The sequence below is a fragment of the Bubalus kerabau genome, chromosome 2 (assembly GCF_029407905.1).
Source record: "Bubalus kerabau isolate K-KA32 ecotype Philippines breed swamp buffalo chromosome 2, PCC_UOA_SB_1v2, whole genome shotgun sequence".
NCBI classification, from domain to species: Eukaryota; Metazoa; Chordata; class Mammalia; order Artiodactyla; family Bovidae; genus Bubalus; species Bubalus kerabau.
Genome location: NC_073625.1, coordinates 99,774,931 through 99,791,751, shown reverse-complemented (window position 1 = coordinate 99,791,751; position 16,821 = coordinate 99,774,931). Strand labels below are relative to the sequence as shown.

At 36.4% G+C, this 16,821-nt stretch overlaps 2 protein-coding genes across 16 annotated transcripts in view; one reads left to right on the top strand and one right to left on the bottom strand.

The window, feature by feature from the left end:
* DZIP3 (DAZ interacting zinc finger protein 3) overlaps nucleotides 1–4,614 on the bottom strand; it is a 125,594-nt gene extending 120,980 nt beyond the window's left edge. For 8 of the 11 annotated variants that reach the window (XM_055568098.1, XM_055568103.1, XM_055568105.1 and 5 more), the window contains exon 1: nucleotides 4,478–4,614. The gene's annotated coding sequence lies outside the window, so the exon portion shown is untranslated. The remainder of the gene's footprint in view (nucleotides 1–4,477) is intronic. The other 3 variants (XM_055568100.1, XM_055568107.1, XM_055568099.1) reach the window with 3 other exon arrangements.
* Nucleotides 4,407–16,821, top strand: part of CIP2A (cellular inhibitor of PP2A) — a 28,571-nt gene continuing 16,156 nt past the window's right edge. For 2 of the 5 annotated variants that reach the window (XR_008710336.1, XM_055568110.1), the window contains exons 1-9: nucleotides 4,407–5,070; nucleotides 6,848–6,995; nucleotides 8,072–8,184; nucleotides 9,033–9,127; nucleotides 10,398–10,494; nucleotides 11,641–11,763; nucleotides 11,910–12,055; nucleotides 12,433–12,508; nucleotides 15,322–15,540. Coding sequence is in view for 4 of the 5 variants with exons in the window: in XM_055568110.1 (XP_055424085.1) it covers nucleotides 4,969–5,070; nucleotides 6,848–6,995; nucleotides 8,072–8,184; nucleotides 9,033–9,127; nucleotides 10,398–10,494; nucleotides 11,641–11,763; nucleotides 11,910–12,055; nucleotides 12,433–12,508; nucleotides 15,322–15,540 (1,119 nt within the window). In the remaining variant the exon portion in view is untranslated. Of the gene's footprint in view, nucleotides 5,071–6,847; nucleotides 6,996–8,071; nucleotides 8,185–9,032; nucleotides 9,128–10,397; nucleotides 10,495–11,640; nucleotides 11,764–11,909; nucleotides 12,056–12,432; nucleotides 12,509–15,321; nucleotides 15,541–16,821 lie in introns of those variants that run through there. The other 3 variants (XM_055568111.1, XM_055568112.1, XM_055568113.1) reach the window with 3 other exon arrangements.

Below are 16,821 nucleotides of genomic sequence, written 5' to 3'. Positions count from 1 at the left end.
GCTTTGTGATGGAAGGTAAACTGTTTTGAAAAATGAGAGTTGACATTAACTGTACAGACTGTTTTCTGGCTCTGTATAAAGGCTAAAATCAATTTAATATCAGTACATATTTAAATTCTTTTAATCGTACTGGGGACATAGTATCCAAACGACCTCATATTTAGACCTCTGCCAATTTTCTACCATTGATTTGTCTTGTATCTTTGGAACCTGGGCCAATAGGACTTTTGTTCTACCTGCTGTTTATGCCTATTGAATAATCTCTCAGCTTTAGACTTGGCCTCATGCTCTCACTACCATGGAAGTCCCACAGAGTTACACTTTTTTTTTCTTTTTATAAATCCCTTGCTACATCCCCAGGGCCTAGTACCTGGCATACTTCAAGCATTCAATACTGATATAAAGAATAAAGTCACCGATCCTTCCTCATACTTCAAGTCCTCTGAAGGCAGAAATAAACAGTGAAACCTGTATATAGATGAAGACTTCCTTCTCTGTCGACCTAGAGTCCACCTTCACAAGTTGAAAGCAGCCCAAATGCTACAGGTAACAGGAATCCCAACAGACAACCACAGGGTCAACATAGGTCCCCTGTCCTCTGGCAACTACTTCTCAGTGTTTTTGTTTGTTTTTCCACATCTCTCCAACCTCTAAATATTTTAGTTCTTTGAGGTTCAGTCTTTTCTATCCTACTCACCCCATGTCATTTAGTCTTGAGGCTTTACATTTTTATCTCTGGCCTTGACCACTCCTTTGATGATAAATAATATATTGAAAAGCCCACTCAAAAGCTTCCAGATGTCTAGTTGATACCTGACCATAACTGAGCTTGACTTCTGGATATCTCCCCTTCCCCAGAAAACAGCTCAAGTACCCACTCAGCCAAGTCAGGCTTTGATCAGACTAACTGCAGTCAACCCACAGACCAAGAAAGAAATTTTCAGTTTCACCCACTGAATTTTGAGGTAATTTGGTATGCAGCAAATACTGATCAATACTTCACCCTAATTAAAATTGCAATTCTTCATGTTGACTCTTATATTTCCTATCTCCCTTCTCTTTCTTTTCCTATATAGCACTTATTACTAACATTCATATATTTTACTTATATCTTTTTTCTTTGCTATATCTCCCATTAAAATAAAAGCTCTACGTGGACAGACATTTTTGTTTATTTGATTCACTGCTCTATGCCAGAACCTAGAAATGTACCTGCTACTCAAGCACTCATTAAATATATGGAGATTAAATGAATTAAAAATTAGCTCTGTATTCACACCTCCGATATAATTCCTCTATTACAACGTTCAGTACACTACACTTTTGTCAAAAAATACAGTTAATATCTCCGTTCAATATGAGTCATCTAATACGACTTAAACCCTGGTCATGACATTAAAAATTTCCATTTTATTATTTAGCTTTGAAGATATGCTCATTAAGTTTTTCCAGAAGATATAAAGGAGTTTAACGGCCCTTGAGTTGCAAGCTCCTAGGCAAGTTTTAACTCCCTTAAATGTGTTAAGACAAAATACCAAGTATCCAATTCCTTTATCAGGGATTGGCATGAAATCTCTCCATAAAATGGTATTGCTGTCTGTTCCTTGTATTTGATGGAGATATTTTTCCTAATTTATAGATCAGGAAACACATTTAAGGGAGTTAAAACTTAATGAGCATATCTTCAAAGCTAAATAGTATCATTATGATTATTCCATATTTTAGAAATTACACTGATGAAACAAAGTAAGACAAGAAATATTGGAAGGGATTCAATTATTATTTTCTGGTGATACATAGCTAGAAAATTTATGAGAGAAAGCAAAACTGAATCAATAAGGATATTTCAGTCAGTAAACTGAGTAAAAGACATACCACAAATCAGTTGCTCTTTTACCAGTAGCAAAAACAAACTAAAAAAATTTAGGGGAAAAAGAGAACCCACTCACAGTAACAAAAATTATATAATATCCAGGAATAAATTTAATGAGAATGATACAAGACTACATGATAAGCTATACAATATTTCACTGAACATAAAATACAACGTGCTGCTAAGTCGCTTCAGTCGTGTCCGACTCTGTGCGACCCCATAGACAGCAGACCACCAGACTCCGCTGTCCCTGGGATTCTCCAGGCAAGAACACTGGAGTGGGTTACCATTTCCTTCTCCAATGCATGTAAGTGAAAAAGTGAAAGTGAAGTCGCTCAGTCGTGTCCGACTCTTCGCGACCCCATGGACTCCAGCCTACCAGGCTCCTCCGTCGATGGGGTTTTCCAGGCAGGAGTACTGGAGTGGGGTGCCATTGCCTTCTCCGAAATACAACGTGAATACTTAATATTGACTACCTCAGCAGTTTCTATGTCTTCTCTATCAGCCAGACTAGAAACTTGGAATCCCTTCTAGTTTCATGCCTCTCATTCTTCCATTTGAAGTCATTCAGAGTCCTACCTATTTCACGTCATATATATTTCTTAAATTTGTCACCTTTTTGCTAACTCCACTTCAATTATCTCAGCCATCCTTTGGAAAGACTCCAGTAAAATAAATATTCTCCCTACTTCTGGGCTTATCTTCCTCAGAGTGTCAGAGTAATCAATCTAAAATACAAACCTAACTATCAGGACCCAGTTTGAAACCATAGATCACCACTTAATTCAAGATAGAGTCCCAGCTCAAAGGCTAGTACAGCCTTCAGTCATCTGAACCCAGCTCCATTTCCTCCTCCTCCTCTTCCCCTTTTTGGGTCTTAAAAATATGGCTGTTTCTCATATTGGGATACACGAGTATCTCTGACAAAAGATGTCAGACCTTTTCACAGCTCAGCTTTTGGTGAAGATTTTCTTAGAAAGATGTTATTTTACATTAAAGTAAATATGGAGATGCAAAATGTGTGCGACTGCTCAAGTTAAAATGCAAGATTTCAAAGGATAGCACTTTGAGCACACAGCTTTGACCCTTTCCCTTAGATCTAAATGGGGACAATCGTGAGGCACTTATCATTATGAATGAAAAGTCTAATGCTGTCAAACTGTTATCACCTGTATTGCCAAGGACCTAAGATGTAACTGACACTTGCTGAGAACATAACTATGCCAGACAACTGTTCGTCATTGGTTAGCTCATTTTATAACCTGACATGACTTCATCTCTACTACTCTCTCTCACCCTCGCTTTCTACTCCAGCCATAGCAAGGTCCTTGCTGTTCTTTATATTATCAGGCTCCATTTCAAAGCTTTCCCCCTTGCTATTCTATCTAGAAATGTTTCCCCTTAGAAAGCACAGGTCTTTTTCAACTCAAGTATTTTTCAAATCATGCTTTCTCTATCCTGACCTCCCATTTCTCTTTTTTAAACCATTACTCTAGAGGAGTAATTCTCTTTTTCTCCATCTCCCTTTCCTTACTGTGCTTATTATTTACTGTTTTTTTCCCCCTATCAGAATGTAATGGTAGGATTTTTGTTTCATGACAATAGGATTTTTACTTTGTTTACCGAATCTAGTGCTTAGACCAATGCCTAGCACACTGTAGGCTCCAGCTATTTATTGAATGAACAATCGTATGAAATAGATGCTACTGTTACTCAGATTTTACTTCAAGATGAGATCGAAACAGTGAGAATTTGTCTACGGTCACACAGTAAAAGGTAGACCTAGGATTTGTAAGCAAACAGCCTGGCTCCACTCCTTACCATAATCGCATTACGCCTCTAATTGGTGAATTTTGTACCTACTATTATCCTCTACATTTAATTCCTTCCCAGCAGGGTCCCTAACTAGCAGGATTAGCCCACTTTATACACTCGATAATTGTTTACAGAATGAATAAATGCATAAACACATTAATTACCCAATGATTTATGCCTCATTTTTTTTACCTTTCAGAATTTAATTGCTTTTTAATATAAAAATAATTCGTCTTTAAAAATGTAGTGATGCAAAACAGGCTTTCTTTGAATTGACAAAACATAATTTCTGACAAATGGTTTAATAAAAAGGATGTGTACCCAGTTCTTAAAATTTTCTCCAAACTGGCTTTTAAAGCTTCATTCAACAATACCATACAATAAGCAAAAAAGCTCCAGAACCACTCTGACTCATTTCATGATATTCACATGCATAATACTATTTCTGAACAAAAACCGCAAACAGTGCCATTTCCTTAGATACCAAGATTTATAAATCCATCACGCCAAATAAAAGCAGACACCTTCACTTACAAAACTGACGCTAGTAAGAACAGCCTTAGGAGCAACACCTGGCACAGGAGTCACCTGGGCCAGCTTTCTCAAATAAATTGACGACTATCATAAGCGCATGACTAACTTGCCACCGAATCCGAACGGCCATAGGTTTACTCAGAAACCAACATTCCTCAGTAGAAGCGGTGGACAAACAAGCGATTTTAAAAATGGGCCTCTCCCGGGCCGCCTCAAAATCTAAAACCCAAGATTCTCCTCCTCAGAGCTCCTCACCGTGTCTAGACTAGGGGAAAGCGACCATTTCTCAGGTAGAAGATGACGCACAAAGAAAAAACTGGCCACCCACGGTGAAGGCCAAGGAAGCAAACGCAAAGACGGCCCACAGACGAACAGGGACCCCATGCTACCCCACCGCTCCCTACGCCAGTGGAGCCGCAATTGACTTCTCGCGAGATTTCTCAGCTTCACGGGATCTCGAACTAAAACCTCGCGGCTTTTCAGATCGGGGGTCTGAAAGGACAGCTACTAGCCCGCCTTACGGACTCACACTGGGCCTCGACATCCCCCACCTCCACCACTCCATCCCAGTCCTCCCTTTCCTTCGTAGGGTGCCATCCTCAAGTTGCCAAGGGACTTCCGGAGCTCAACCGGAATCGGAAGCTTCTGGGAGCGAGGGGGTGGAGAAGAAAAAAATCCAAAAAAGCGCGGTAAAAGCTGGAGGACGGTGGTGGTACACGCTCCAAGCGGCCCTGCGGCGGGTCCGGATGGACTCCACTGCCTGCTTGAAGTCTTTGCTTCTGAGCATCAGTCAGTATAAAGCCGTTAAGTCCGAGGCGAACACCGCTCAGCTTTTGCGGCACTTGGAGGTAAGTAAGGGGCTTCGGGGATGGCGGACGAGACGGACTTCCCTGTAGCCTTCGTTCACTTGGTGGCCGAGACTGTAGCGGTCTCAGCTTCGAAAACAAAGGGCAACTCCTCGCTCCCACCGCTGTCTTTTTGTCTTGCTATAGAAAGCGAGTGATTGTTACCTTTGAATTCCCACCCAACCCCAGGCCTCTCCGCGTTCACCTGACTGCAGTGAGGAAAGGGTACTGAAAGCCCTAGGAAGAGGGAGGGTGAGACAAAAGGTGGGGGATTTCAGCGTATTTGGAGTTGGTAGAGAAAAGAGCTCCGAGCTGTATCTTTTCCTTTGCTTCTTATTTTCGTTTTTCCATTGTAACAGGCCTTTTCAGAGGTACAGCAATTCTCGGAGGTGGAGATGCTAGAGAATAAGGATTAAAATTTGATTTTTCTCTTGTCCCTTAGGCAATTTGCAATCTGAATCTGTTGCTTATTGCTTTTATTTGAACTCATGTTGATCTCGAGCTTGAAAATTACAATTTCAATTTACTCTGGATTGAGGACCAATCTTCTTTACTAGTAATCATAATCCTTTTTTCTTTACCAAAATGTATTGCTCACAGTTTTTCAGTCCTAAAATGCTGAATTGTCACTTTTTCTGTTACTTCCCAATGATGCTAGAGTGTGCTTATTTTGTGTTAAAAGATATAACCACAGCTTTCTGTGATCCTGTTTGTTTTTAGACTCTTGAACTCCGGCTGTCATTTGTTATACTTTAATGGAATTCCAATTAATATTGACATCAGTTTAATAAAAAGTAATTAAGCTCAAAGTTACTCTTAATTCTATGTTGCAGCTTCTCAACATAGAATTGAACATAATTTTAAAATATGTCCTATTTGTTATATTAATCCTATGATAAAAGGCTAAATTTGCAAAGATTAGAAACTGCTACGAAGAAGGCTATTGTGAATGGCCCAGCAACATCAGCCTTTGTTCTAACTGGTGTACACTCAAGGTTTCTAGTGTAACCTTGAGAACTCTCAAGGTTCTCTGGTGCTCCTCTTCTTACTACTTGAGCTGCTTGTCTCCTAAGAATACTTGTTTTCTTTACGAATTAAGTTAAGAATTTTAGATTGTAATCTGAAATATTATTTATTTTTGAGAATAAACAGGTATGTTATGAATCTGAGCAGAGTGTTACCAACAATTGAAAGAGACTTCAAAGGAATTTGAGGCTTATATATTGACTTCTATGTACTCTGTTCCCAGGCTTTTCAAGAGGTTTACCAAAAACTCTTCTACCATTTAGTTGAAAGATAACACACGTGCATTGCATGAAGTGCATTACTGTTAAATGAAGAGCTTGGTAGTTTTATTTATGTATTTTTAAACCAAAGTGTACTCTCAAGTAGCTACGACCTGTTATCATGAGATAGAACATTTCCAGCACCATATAAGTTGTCCCTTACATGGATTGTTCAGATGTCCCTTGTCCAGATAAGTGGATTCATGTGTATTTTTTATAATGTCCTATAGGATAGTGTAACAGGCAAACCTAACCTAATTAGTGGAAGAGAATTAGAGAAAGCTTAGTAGAGGAAACAAAACCGAGACTGGAATAATTACATTAGTTAGTGAGTGAAGGGATAGGTGATCTTCCATGTAGAGGGAACAGCATGTATGAATTTTCTAAATTGGAAAAGTGTGGCAGTGCCACTTTGGAAAAACTGGGTTTTATGTAAGATGGAGAAGTGAAAATTGCCATTTCTTAACTAACACGTTTTAACGACTGTTTTCTAGGTAATTTCTGGACAGAAGCTCACTCGATTGTTTACATCAAATCAGATACTACCAAGTGAATGCTTAAGTTGCCTTGTAGAACTACTTGAAGACCCAAACATAAGTGCCCCACTGATCTTAAGTATCATCAGTTTGCTATCTCAACTAGGTAATGTATTTAGTTTCTCTTTCATGAATTTAGTATTTTCTTAAAGGGCAGGTTCCATTACAGAATCTTTTGGAGGATGATTCACATTTGAAAGATTTCTTAGGAAAAAAAGATCTCTTTGCTGCAGGACCTCTTAAAACTATCTTGTTGTGGATCTCTTGTAAAGGGAATATTATACGCATCCTTTTTTAAGATTATTGGAACAGAATCTGAAGCATATCAAGGGTTCAGTGATCTACAGAAAAGGATGTACCTTGGGAAATGTACATTTCCCTGCTGCTGCTGCTAAGTCGCTTCAGTCGTGTCTGACTCTGCAACCCCATAGACGGCAGCCCATCAGGCTCCCCAGTCCCTGGGATTCTCCAGGCAAGATCACTGGAGTGGGTTGCCATTTCCTTCTCCAATGCATGAAAGTGAAAAGTGAAAGTGAAGTCGCTCAGTCGTGTCCAACTCTTAGCGACCCCATGGACTGCAGCCTACCAGGCTCCTCCATCCATGGGATTTTCAAGGCAAGAGTACTGGAGTGGGGTGCCATTGCCTTCAAATTAAAAAAAATACATGTACAAATGTCAGTATGAACAGTATTAGAAAATCATAACTAGTGATCAAAATATCATCCTTTTTTTGATAGACTATACTAATCCTAGAGCTAAAAGCTAAAAATGCAAGTGTTGCTTTTTTTGTTTTTCCCTACCTTGTCTTAGTTTTTAGATTTTAATTCACTGGTTACTTTTTTTTCCTGATTTGTGTTTGGGGGTACAAGGGAGATATTTCTGTGTGTGGTTATAAAATTAGTACATGCTTATTAAAAAAAAAAAAAAACTGATACAGAAGTGGTAACAGATCATTTCAAATAGATGATAAAAATGTTCAATATCTGTGTTGTCCAGTATAGTAGCCACCATGGTTGAAATTCTGAATTAGGAGGTATTTGTAACTAACGTAGCCACATCATATTTTATATTTTTATATAATGGTAAATTTAATATGAAATAAGTTTTAAATTATTTGTCTTTCATCCATGAAAGCCATATATAAAGATGATCTACTTCGTGTCATTTTATTTTAACTTACAGCTGTAGACAATGAAACTAGAGACTATCTTCAGAATACATACAACCTAAATAGTGTGCTGGCAGGAGTGGTTTGTCGGAGCAGTACTTGCCACAATGATTCAGTGTTTTTGCAGGTATACACACCTACTTTCCACTTCATGCTTATTCTTCCTTATTTTCAAATCAGAATTGATAGTATCTATTATGAAGTGCTGACATACAGTGTACTGCATGCTGGCATTAATACTGCATAGTTAGGCACAGTTGTCACCATCAATAAATTTAAAAACTGGTTAGTCACATGCACTACCACTTAAGAGATTCTAAAGAAGAAAATTTACATCTAGCACTATTATTGAAGGAAAATTCACATGACTATTTTGACAGATTTATAAACAGATGTCAGCATTTTGAGGTGTAAGCTGTTCATTTTAAAATTTTAATTTAAAGTTAGCATCTAGTCTCATACTGTTGAGGAAACATTCTATTAAAAATTGAAGCTATATAGATTTAGTCTTCTTTAACATAGGCTCAAAGCTCTTATACCCATATTTCTCTGAACCTAAAATGCCATCAGTTGTAAGAAAGAAAAACATTGCAAATTAAACTGACATGCAATTTTAAAGATGGTAAAATATGAATAATATATATCTTAGAATTGATAGAATATATTCTCAACTTGCCTATAAGTTTAAGATGATTAAGTAAGCCAGGTTGCTGACACAATGCTGTGTTTGAGATAGAATGTATAGAAATGTGTGAATCAGGAGGTGAACTTTTAAAGTCTCATTAATTGTGTATGTTTAAGTAAAATCTCATTACTTGCATGTGAAAATAGAACCTTCCTAAGCTATGAAAAGATTTTTACTCTAAATGCATCCTAAAATGCTTACATGCTCAGAATATGTGTAGGAGTTCATTTTTGTGATCATGCAAATACATTTTTGTGTGTTTATATTCATTGCTATTTTCTTATTCTCAGTGCATTCAGCTTCTGCAGAGGTTAACATACAACATCAAAATTTTGCATTCTGGTGCCAATATAGATGAATTAATTACATTCCTGATAGATCATATGTGAGTATGCAACCACACATGTAACCAAATAATCTACTGGTTTATGTTTTTTTTTTTTTTTTTTTTAATGTAGAAGAACAGTTGATTCCATTATAAGCACTTACACAATTAGTCATAGAGAGTAACAGGCCTGCTGGTGAAACAAGTCACCTAAAATAGAGGTGGTGTCAAACTAGTGGTCAAGGACTAACCCCTTTAAAAAAACAACAACAACTCTTATCCAGGATTAATTTAACTTTAAAAACAAATATAAGCTATCAATTGACTCTCTTCAATTTAACTAAACAGTCTACCTAACCAATCAGGTAAAAACATACATCTGTACAACTTGTAGTCCCAAGTTTTCTTTTTAAAACCATTTCACAAACAGAAAAAAATAATATGAAACCATTCAAGAAATACAATGACAAGCAAAAATACGTAGGGAAAGAGGAACACATTGAACACATTGAGCTTCCCTGGTAGCTCAGTTGGTAAAGAATCCGCCTCAATGCAGGAGACCCTGGTTCGTTTCCTGGGTTGGGAAGATCCGCTGGAGAAAGGATAGACCACCCACTCCAGTATTCTTGGACTTCTCTTGTGGCTCAGCTGGTAAAGAATCCACCTGCCATAATGTGGGAGACCTGGGTTCAATCCCTGAGTTGGGAAGATCCCCTGGAGAAGGGAAAGGCCACCCACTCCAGTATTCTGACCTGGAGAATTCCATAAACTGCATAGTCCATAGGGTCACAAAGAGTTGGACGAGACTGAGAAACTTTCACTTTCAGGAACACATTGTGTTGACTTACTGGTTTATTTTTAACTAAAATATGTAATAATTCAATTTTTCTTAAATAATTTTTTCCCCTAATTTTTAAACTGAGATAATGACTCCTGTTTATTCATTGGATGATTTCAAGGATCAAATGGTGTAAAACAGCTTCAGTTTTTATAACAGAAACTTATGAAATGAATTGATTGAGACAGAAAAGCTTACTGAAACTTAAAATTATGTTTATATTTAATCTTCTTGAAGGAATATACTGATAAGATAGCATATGATTACTCTGATAATTATTTCTATATTTTTATGCTAAATTGAATAGGATCATTGACTTTCAAAACATGAAATAAATGATCAATACTATTCAAAACTTGGCAGTCTTCACATGTTAATCAGATTTTTCTTTTTGCTTATAAAAAGGAAGGAATTTAAATGTGTAAATGACTGTTTTTGAGTAATTTAGAAGGAACTTAGTATTTTTATCTTTTATTATTTTTCTTGAAACAGTCAATCTTCTGAAGATGAGTTGACAATGCCTTGTCTAGGATTATTGGCAAATCTTTGCCGGCACAATCTTTCTGTTCAAACGCACATAAAGACTTTGGTAAGAAGTTTATAAAATGTTCCTTTTGTTTTGTGGTAGGCTCACCTTTTTCTTTAAAAAGAAATTTAACAAGAATTTGTGTTGTCTAGTTGACTTATCAAAGTTAACAAAGCATCAGATTGACGTAAATAACTTGAAGTACTCTAGCCTTCATATATGTTTAATTAAGACGAGTTAATACAAATGTTAATTTATATACTAGAAGTTTTTCTTCTGTAGCATCTCATTATTTGTCGTGTTGAATAATATAAGAAATGCTGAGTTTTGTGCTAATAGAGAGGAGACATGCCATTGGCAGTTGCATTTACCTCAGTCTTGTATTTCTACACAATCAATTACAACTTTCTCAAAAAGATTTATAAGTGCCTAGCATCATTACCCAGAGAAGGCAATGGCACCTCACTCCAGTACTCTTGCCTGGAAAATCCCATGGATGGAGGAGCCTGGTAGGCTACAGTCCATGGGGTCGCTAAGAGTCGGACATGACTGAGCGACTTCACTTTCACTTTTCGCTTTCATGCGTTGGAGAAGGAAATGGCAACCCACTCCAGTGTTCTTGCCTGGAGAATCCCAGGGACGGGAGAGCCTGGTGGGCTGCCGTCTATGGGGTCACACAGAGTCGGACACGACTGAAGTGACTTAGCAGTAGCAGTAGCATCATTACCAGTACTTGTGAGAAGTGAAGGAACTCAAATGAGGTTTATCTGAACCACTGTTAGAAATATATTAAATCAGGAAAGTTCATTGATTGTTTAAGTTTCTTTATGAACAGTTCCCTTGCTGTACAATATTCAGTATTACTTGTTTAGTTTTAAATTGAACAGTATCTCATTTGTTCATGTGCTGGATTTTTCTGGCCTCATCCTGTTTTGTTGGTGGAGGTTATTTTGAGCCATGAAACTGTTTGAGAAAGGTTAACATTTGCTCCTAAACTCAAACTACACACTGCTGTTTACTCAGATTGTACCTGTTCATACTACTGTAAGCAATTTGTGAAAGTTCCACTTACACCTTGAATGATCTCTAAGTTGGTAATAATATTTAATAAAAGTTTACCTATTCTGTGCAAGATAAACTTTCTAAAACAAAATGTAAGACTCATAATTTTTTCATTCTAATCTATTTTTAAATTTTTTTCTTCTTCAGAATAATGTGAAATCTTTTTATCGAACTCTTATAAGCTTCTTGGCCCATAGTAGTTTAACTGTGGTTGTGTTTGCACTTTCAATATTATCCAGTTTGACATTAAACGAAGAGGTTGGGGAAAAGGTAAAAATTTTTTTGCAATTTATGAAACTGATTCTAAAGTTTATATTCTCTGATAATTTAAAAGTTGTTGAGACTCTCTGAGTTTTAGTGTGGTGTCAACGTAAACTTTTTTTTGTATAATATCCTTTTCCTGATTTGTTTTTAAGCTGTTCCATGCACGAAATATTCATCAGACATTTCAGCTAATATTTAATATTCTCATAAATGGGGATGGCACACTGACCAGAAAGTATTCAGTTGATCTACTGGTGGATCTTCTTAAGAATCCTAAAATTGCTGATTATCTTACCAGGTATGGCTATCTGACAAATGTAGGACTTTTTTTAAACCAAAATGTATTTATAATAAATAAAACTGCCTTTTAACACTTAGTAAACTTGGACTCTACTTATTTACAGTAGACTAAAATCAGAATGTTTTCATGTGCTTTATGTTCCCATTCTTTTTGTTTTTCTGACTTGAAATGTGAAAGTATAACAAGGGTATGTGTGTATTTTTTACTTTGTCTTAGGTAAATAAGGTTGTACCATTCTCCAGAATATACATATCTTGATTAATCTTTGCAAAACCAGTTTTACATCTGAACAGTACGATTGTCTTATATATAAATCCTTTTAATGTATCAGTTTCATACTTAGCATTTGATGTATGTTTTTATTTTAAACCTAGGTATGAGCACTTTTCTTCATGTCTTAATCAAGTATTAGGTCTTCTTAATGGAAAGGATCCTGATTCTTCTTCAAAGGTATATATAGCTTTTTGTTTTTAAAGTTTTTAAAAACTACAATATGCAGAAAAATATAAGTGCACAGATCTCTGAATCTTTGCAAAATGAACACAGCCATGTAACCAAGATCTCAAGCAAGAAACTAGATATTACCAATATTTAGAACCCTCCTTGAATCCTCATAAACTGGCATAATCCTTTTGGGAAACTGTTTCATGGTGCCTGTCGAACACATGTAAACCCTATGACACATATTCCACTCCCATCTACATAGTTGAGAGATGTCAGTCAGCTCACAAAAGATGTAGAAAGTGTTAAATGGAAAATGAAAGTTTAAAACTGGTACTATTTACTGATTTTTTTAAATGCAGATGCCTAGGGTAAACCCAACAAAACATGTACAAGGCCTTTACTCTGAGATTACAAAACATTAATAGAAAAAACCTAAATAAACACAGATATAGCAAGTTCATAGATTGGACGAGTTTACAATATTAGGTCAGTCAGAATTATAGCAAGCTTTAGGTTTTTTTTGTTTTTGGTGTATATGGAAATTGGGAAGCTGATTATAAACTCTGTATGGATATGCAAGGGTCTAAAAATAGCCATGACTATTCTGAAAAAAGTGAACAAAGCTAGAGGGCTTATAGTACCAGATATTAAAGTGTAATGCAAAGCTCCAGTAATTAAAATAGTGCAGTATTGTCATAAGGATAAACAGCTAGCTCAGTGGAACAGAGTACAGTGCAGAACAAACCCACAGAATATAGCCTCCTGATTGATAACAGTACACTCTTAAAAGTATGATCATTGCAGTAAATGATACTGGTGAATTGGATATCCATATGGGGAAAAGCTGAATTTTAACCCTTACCTCACACCAGATGAAAAAATCAGTCTTATAAAGATTGTAGCTCTCAATGTGGAAGGAAAATAGTGAACTTTAAGAAGAAACACCTAGCAGAATATCTGTGTAGCCTTGGGATGAAGATTTTCTTAAACAGAAAACAAAAACATGAACTATGTAGGAAAAAATGTTGGTAAGTTAGATTACATTAAAATTAAGAGTTTTTCTGTTCATGAGAGGCCACTAATAATTTAAAGAGTGAAAAAGTTGCTCAACTTTATTAATCTTCAGGGAAATGCCGATTTAAATGGTAATACAATACCATTACACACCCACAAGATGGTTAAAATTTAAAATATGGATACTATCAAACATAGATAATGTAAAGAACGTTGAAATACTCATGGGCTGAAAATTGGTAAAACCTTTTATGAAAACTGGTATTATCTACTAACATAGGATACATGTATAAACTATGACCCAGCAATTCCACTCTTTAATTTACCTCAGAGTTGAATACATGTGTTCACCATGTACAAAACGCAACAGTGTTGTTAACAATAGCCAGGAATTGTAAACAACCTAAATGCCAACAACAGTGGAATGGGCAAATAAACTGTGGTATGTTTATACACTGAAATACTATACAACAATGAGAATGTATGAGGTGAAGCTGCATGTGAAAATACAAGTGAATCTCACTAACATAATGCTAAGCTAAAACATGTGAAAGTGTACACTGTAAGATTGTATTTGCATATAAAGTTCCATGTGAGTTTTTTATATAAAATGGCAAGCTGATTGAAAATTTTATATGGAAATGCAAAGATCCAAGAATAGCTAAGGTAAAATTAATGTCTAGTGTCAAAAATCTGATGTCAAAGTAGTGATTGAGGCATTGTCTGGAAGGGGACTCAAGGGAATTCGGGAGTTTTGATGGAATTCTCGTGATCTAATTGCTAGTTATTCAGGTAATTCACTTTGGGGAAAACATCTAGCTTTGCATTAGCTATTATGTTTTTATTTCTGTCTATGTTACACTTATAGAGAAATTGTAAATGAGAGTATTTGCTTCTATGTGCAGTACATAATCTCTGGTAAGGTAAATAAGAAACTGGTGATAGTGTCCGTTGCTTCCAGGGAATGTTAGGTAGAGGTCAGGTCAGTACCTTTGACTTTGGAACCAAGTGAATGTATTATCTATTCAAAAACAAGTACTACAATTTGTGTTTAAAAGAAAGTAAGTCAAAGAGTTTATCATTTGTAACATAGTAAATGCTAATGAGTTGAATTCTATTAAAATCAGACACTGTCGGGTTGATTAAAACACAAATCCCAATTGTATGTCATTTACAAGGAACAGATAAAGGTGGAAATAAGTACACAAAGAGATACCAATACTTTTTTTTTTTAATAAGTTGGTAGTATGTTAAATAAGGTGGAATTTAACTTAATAGCTAATAAACAAGTTGATGTGGAATGCTATGTAGTGGCATAAGGCTTAGTTATGAAGCACAAAAGAAATGTGGTAGACCAAGGGAGCAGGCTGAGGGGCATATTGCCAGCATTATGTAAACTGTGGAAATAGCCATCCTTAAAGTTTTAAAGCTTTGGGAGGCCATTTTTAAATATTATCCTAAAGGACACTTTATAGCAGTTCATAAATCTTAGCATGAGACAACTGATGTTTGTGCTGAAGAAAAATTAAGTACTATGGAAGGTATATAACATTAGTTGAGGTTGCCCTTCTTCAGTTCCCATAGTCCTCTTAACTGAAGTAATTACCATTAACAAGTTTATTTGTAACCTTCTGGAACCTAATGACACGTTTTGAGAAATAATACTCTGAGAAAAATGGGAAGCAACTTTTAATTTTTATTTTATTTTATTTAAAAGTAAATATCATTTCCAACTTCATCTTTTGGTTACTTTGTGCATTGAAGTCTAATGAAATAGACCTTAATGAAGACTTTATATTGCACAGGTTTTAGAATTACTTCTTGCCTTCTGTTCAGTGACTCAGCTGCGCCACGTGCTCACACAGATGATATTTGAGCAAACTCCATCTGGCAGCACCATTCTGGGAACCCGTTCTAAGTGTTTAGAACCTACGGTAGCCCTACTTCGTTGGTCAAGCCAACCTTTGGATGGATCAGAAAACTGTCCTATTTTAGCCCTGGAGTTGTTCAAGGAAATATTTGAGGTACCAGAGTGACTAACAAATTGACTTTTCCATTCTTATGATTCTCAGTAGACAGTTTTCTAAAATGTTTATTATATGTTTATAATAAATTTCCAATTGTTCATACCCTTTAGGAAAACTTAGCAATTACTGGACTCCCTGCCTCTAGTAGTAACTCCCTAGTTACTGAATTTCATTTTTCTGGCCAAGTCCCCAAAATTAGTGAGACTCCTGTGTTTTCACTAAATAACTTACATATGCTCCTTTCAGTATAATAAGTAAAGGTATGACTAAGATTTGTATGGTTTGTTGGTGTATGACTGTACTTGGCAATAATTATATTCTGTCTATCTCAGTAGATAGTTTCTGCTGTTTTTATTGAGTGGATATATAGGAACATTGAATTAAGTCAGTCAAATGGAGTGGAACATGTCAGGTATTTAAGGATATAAACAAAAATCCTTTACTGGGAATTCCCTTATAGTGTAGTGGGTTAGGGAGAAGGCAATGGCGCCCCACTCCAGTACTCTTGCCTGGAAAATCCCATGGACGGAGGAGCCTGGAAGGCTGCAGTCCATGGGGTTGCTAAGAGTCGGGCACGACAGAGCAACTTCACTTTCACTTTTCACTTTCATGCATTGGAGAAAGAAATGGCAACCCACTCCAGTGTTCTTGCCTGGAGAATCCCAGGGACGGGGGAGCCTGGTGGGCTGCCGTCTTTGGGGTCGCACAGAGTCGGACGCAACTGAAGAGACTTAGCAGTAGCAGCAGCATAGTAGGTTAGGGCTCTGCTCTTCTTCTGCAGGGGACATGGATTGAATCTGGGATCCAGAAACTGATCTCACATATCATGCAGTGCAGGCTGAAAAAAAGCCCTTTTCATAGAGGCCATTAAATTCTGATAGATTCTGTTATCTAGGTCATTATGTTTTCTCTACTGTTTCCCTGTTTTTATACCCATTCTGTCTATACCAGCATTTTCCTAGAATGTTTACCTTCTCATGACTGTCATGACTAGATCCTCTGCACAAACCAAAATGTGTATGAGTGATTAAATATATTTGTTAAGGATTATCCACAAATTATTCTTTCTGTTTCATGTTGATCTTGACTTAATCAGTTTTAGCTTTGAAAAAGCCCTGTGAGATTCCTGATGGGAATTATTTGTGGTTGTAAAGTGTTAATACCAGTGTCTCTTGTTATTGTAATTGCATTTAGCATCTTAACGATGTTTGTTTTCAGTACATACTTAGAATAATTTTTGAGTCAGACTCCACTTTAAAAAGTCTTGTTTGAGACTGG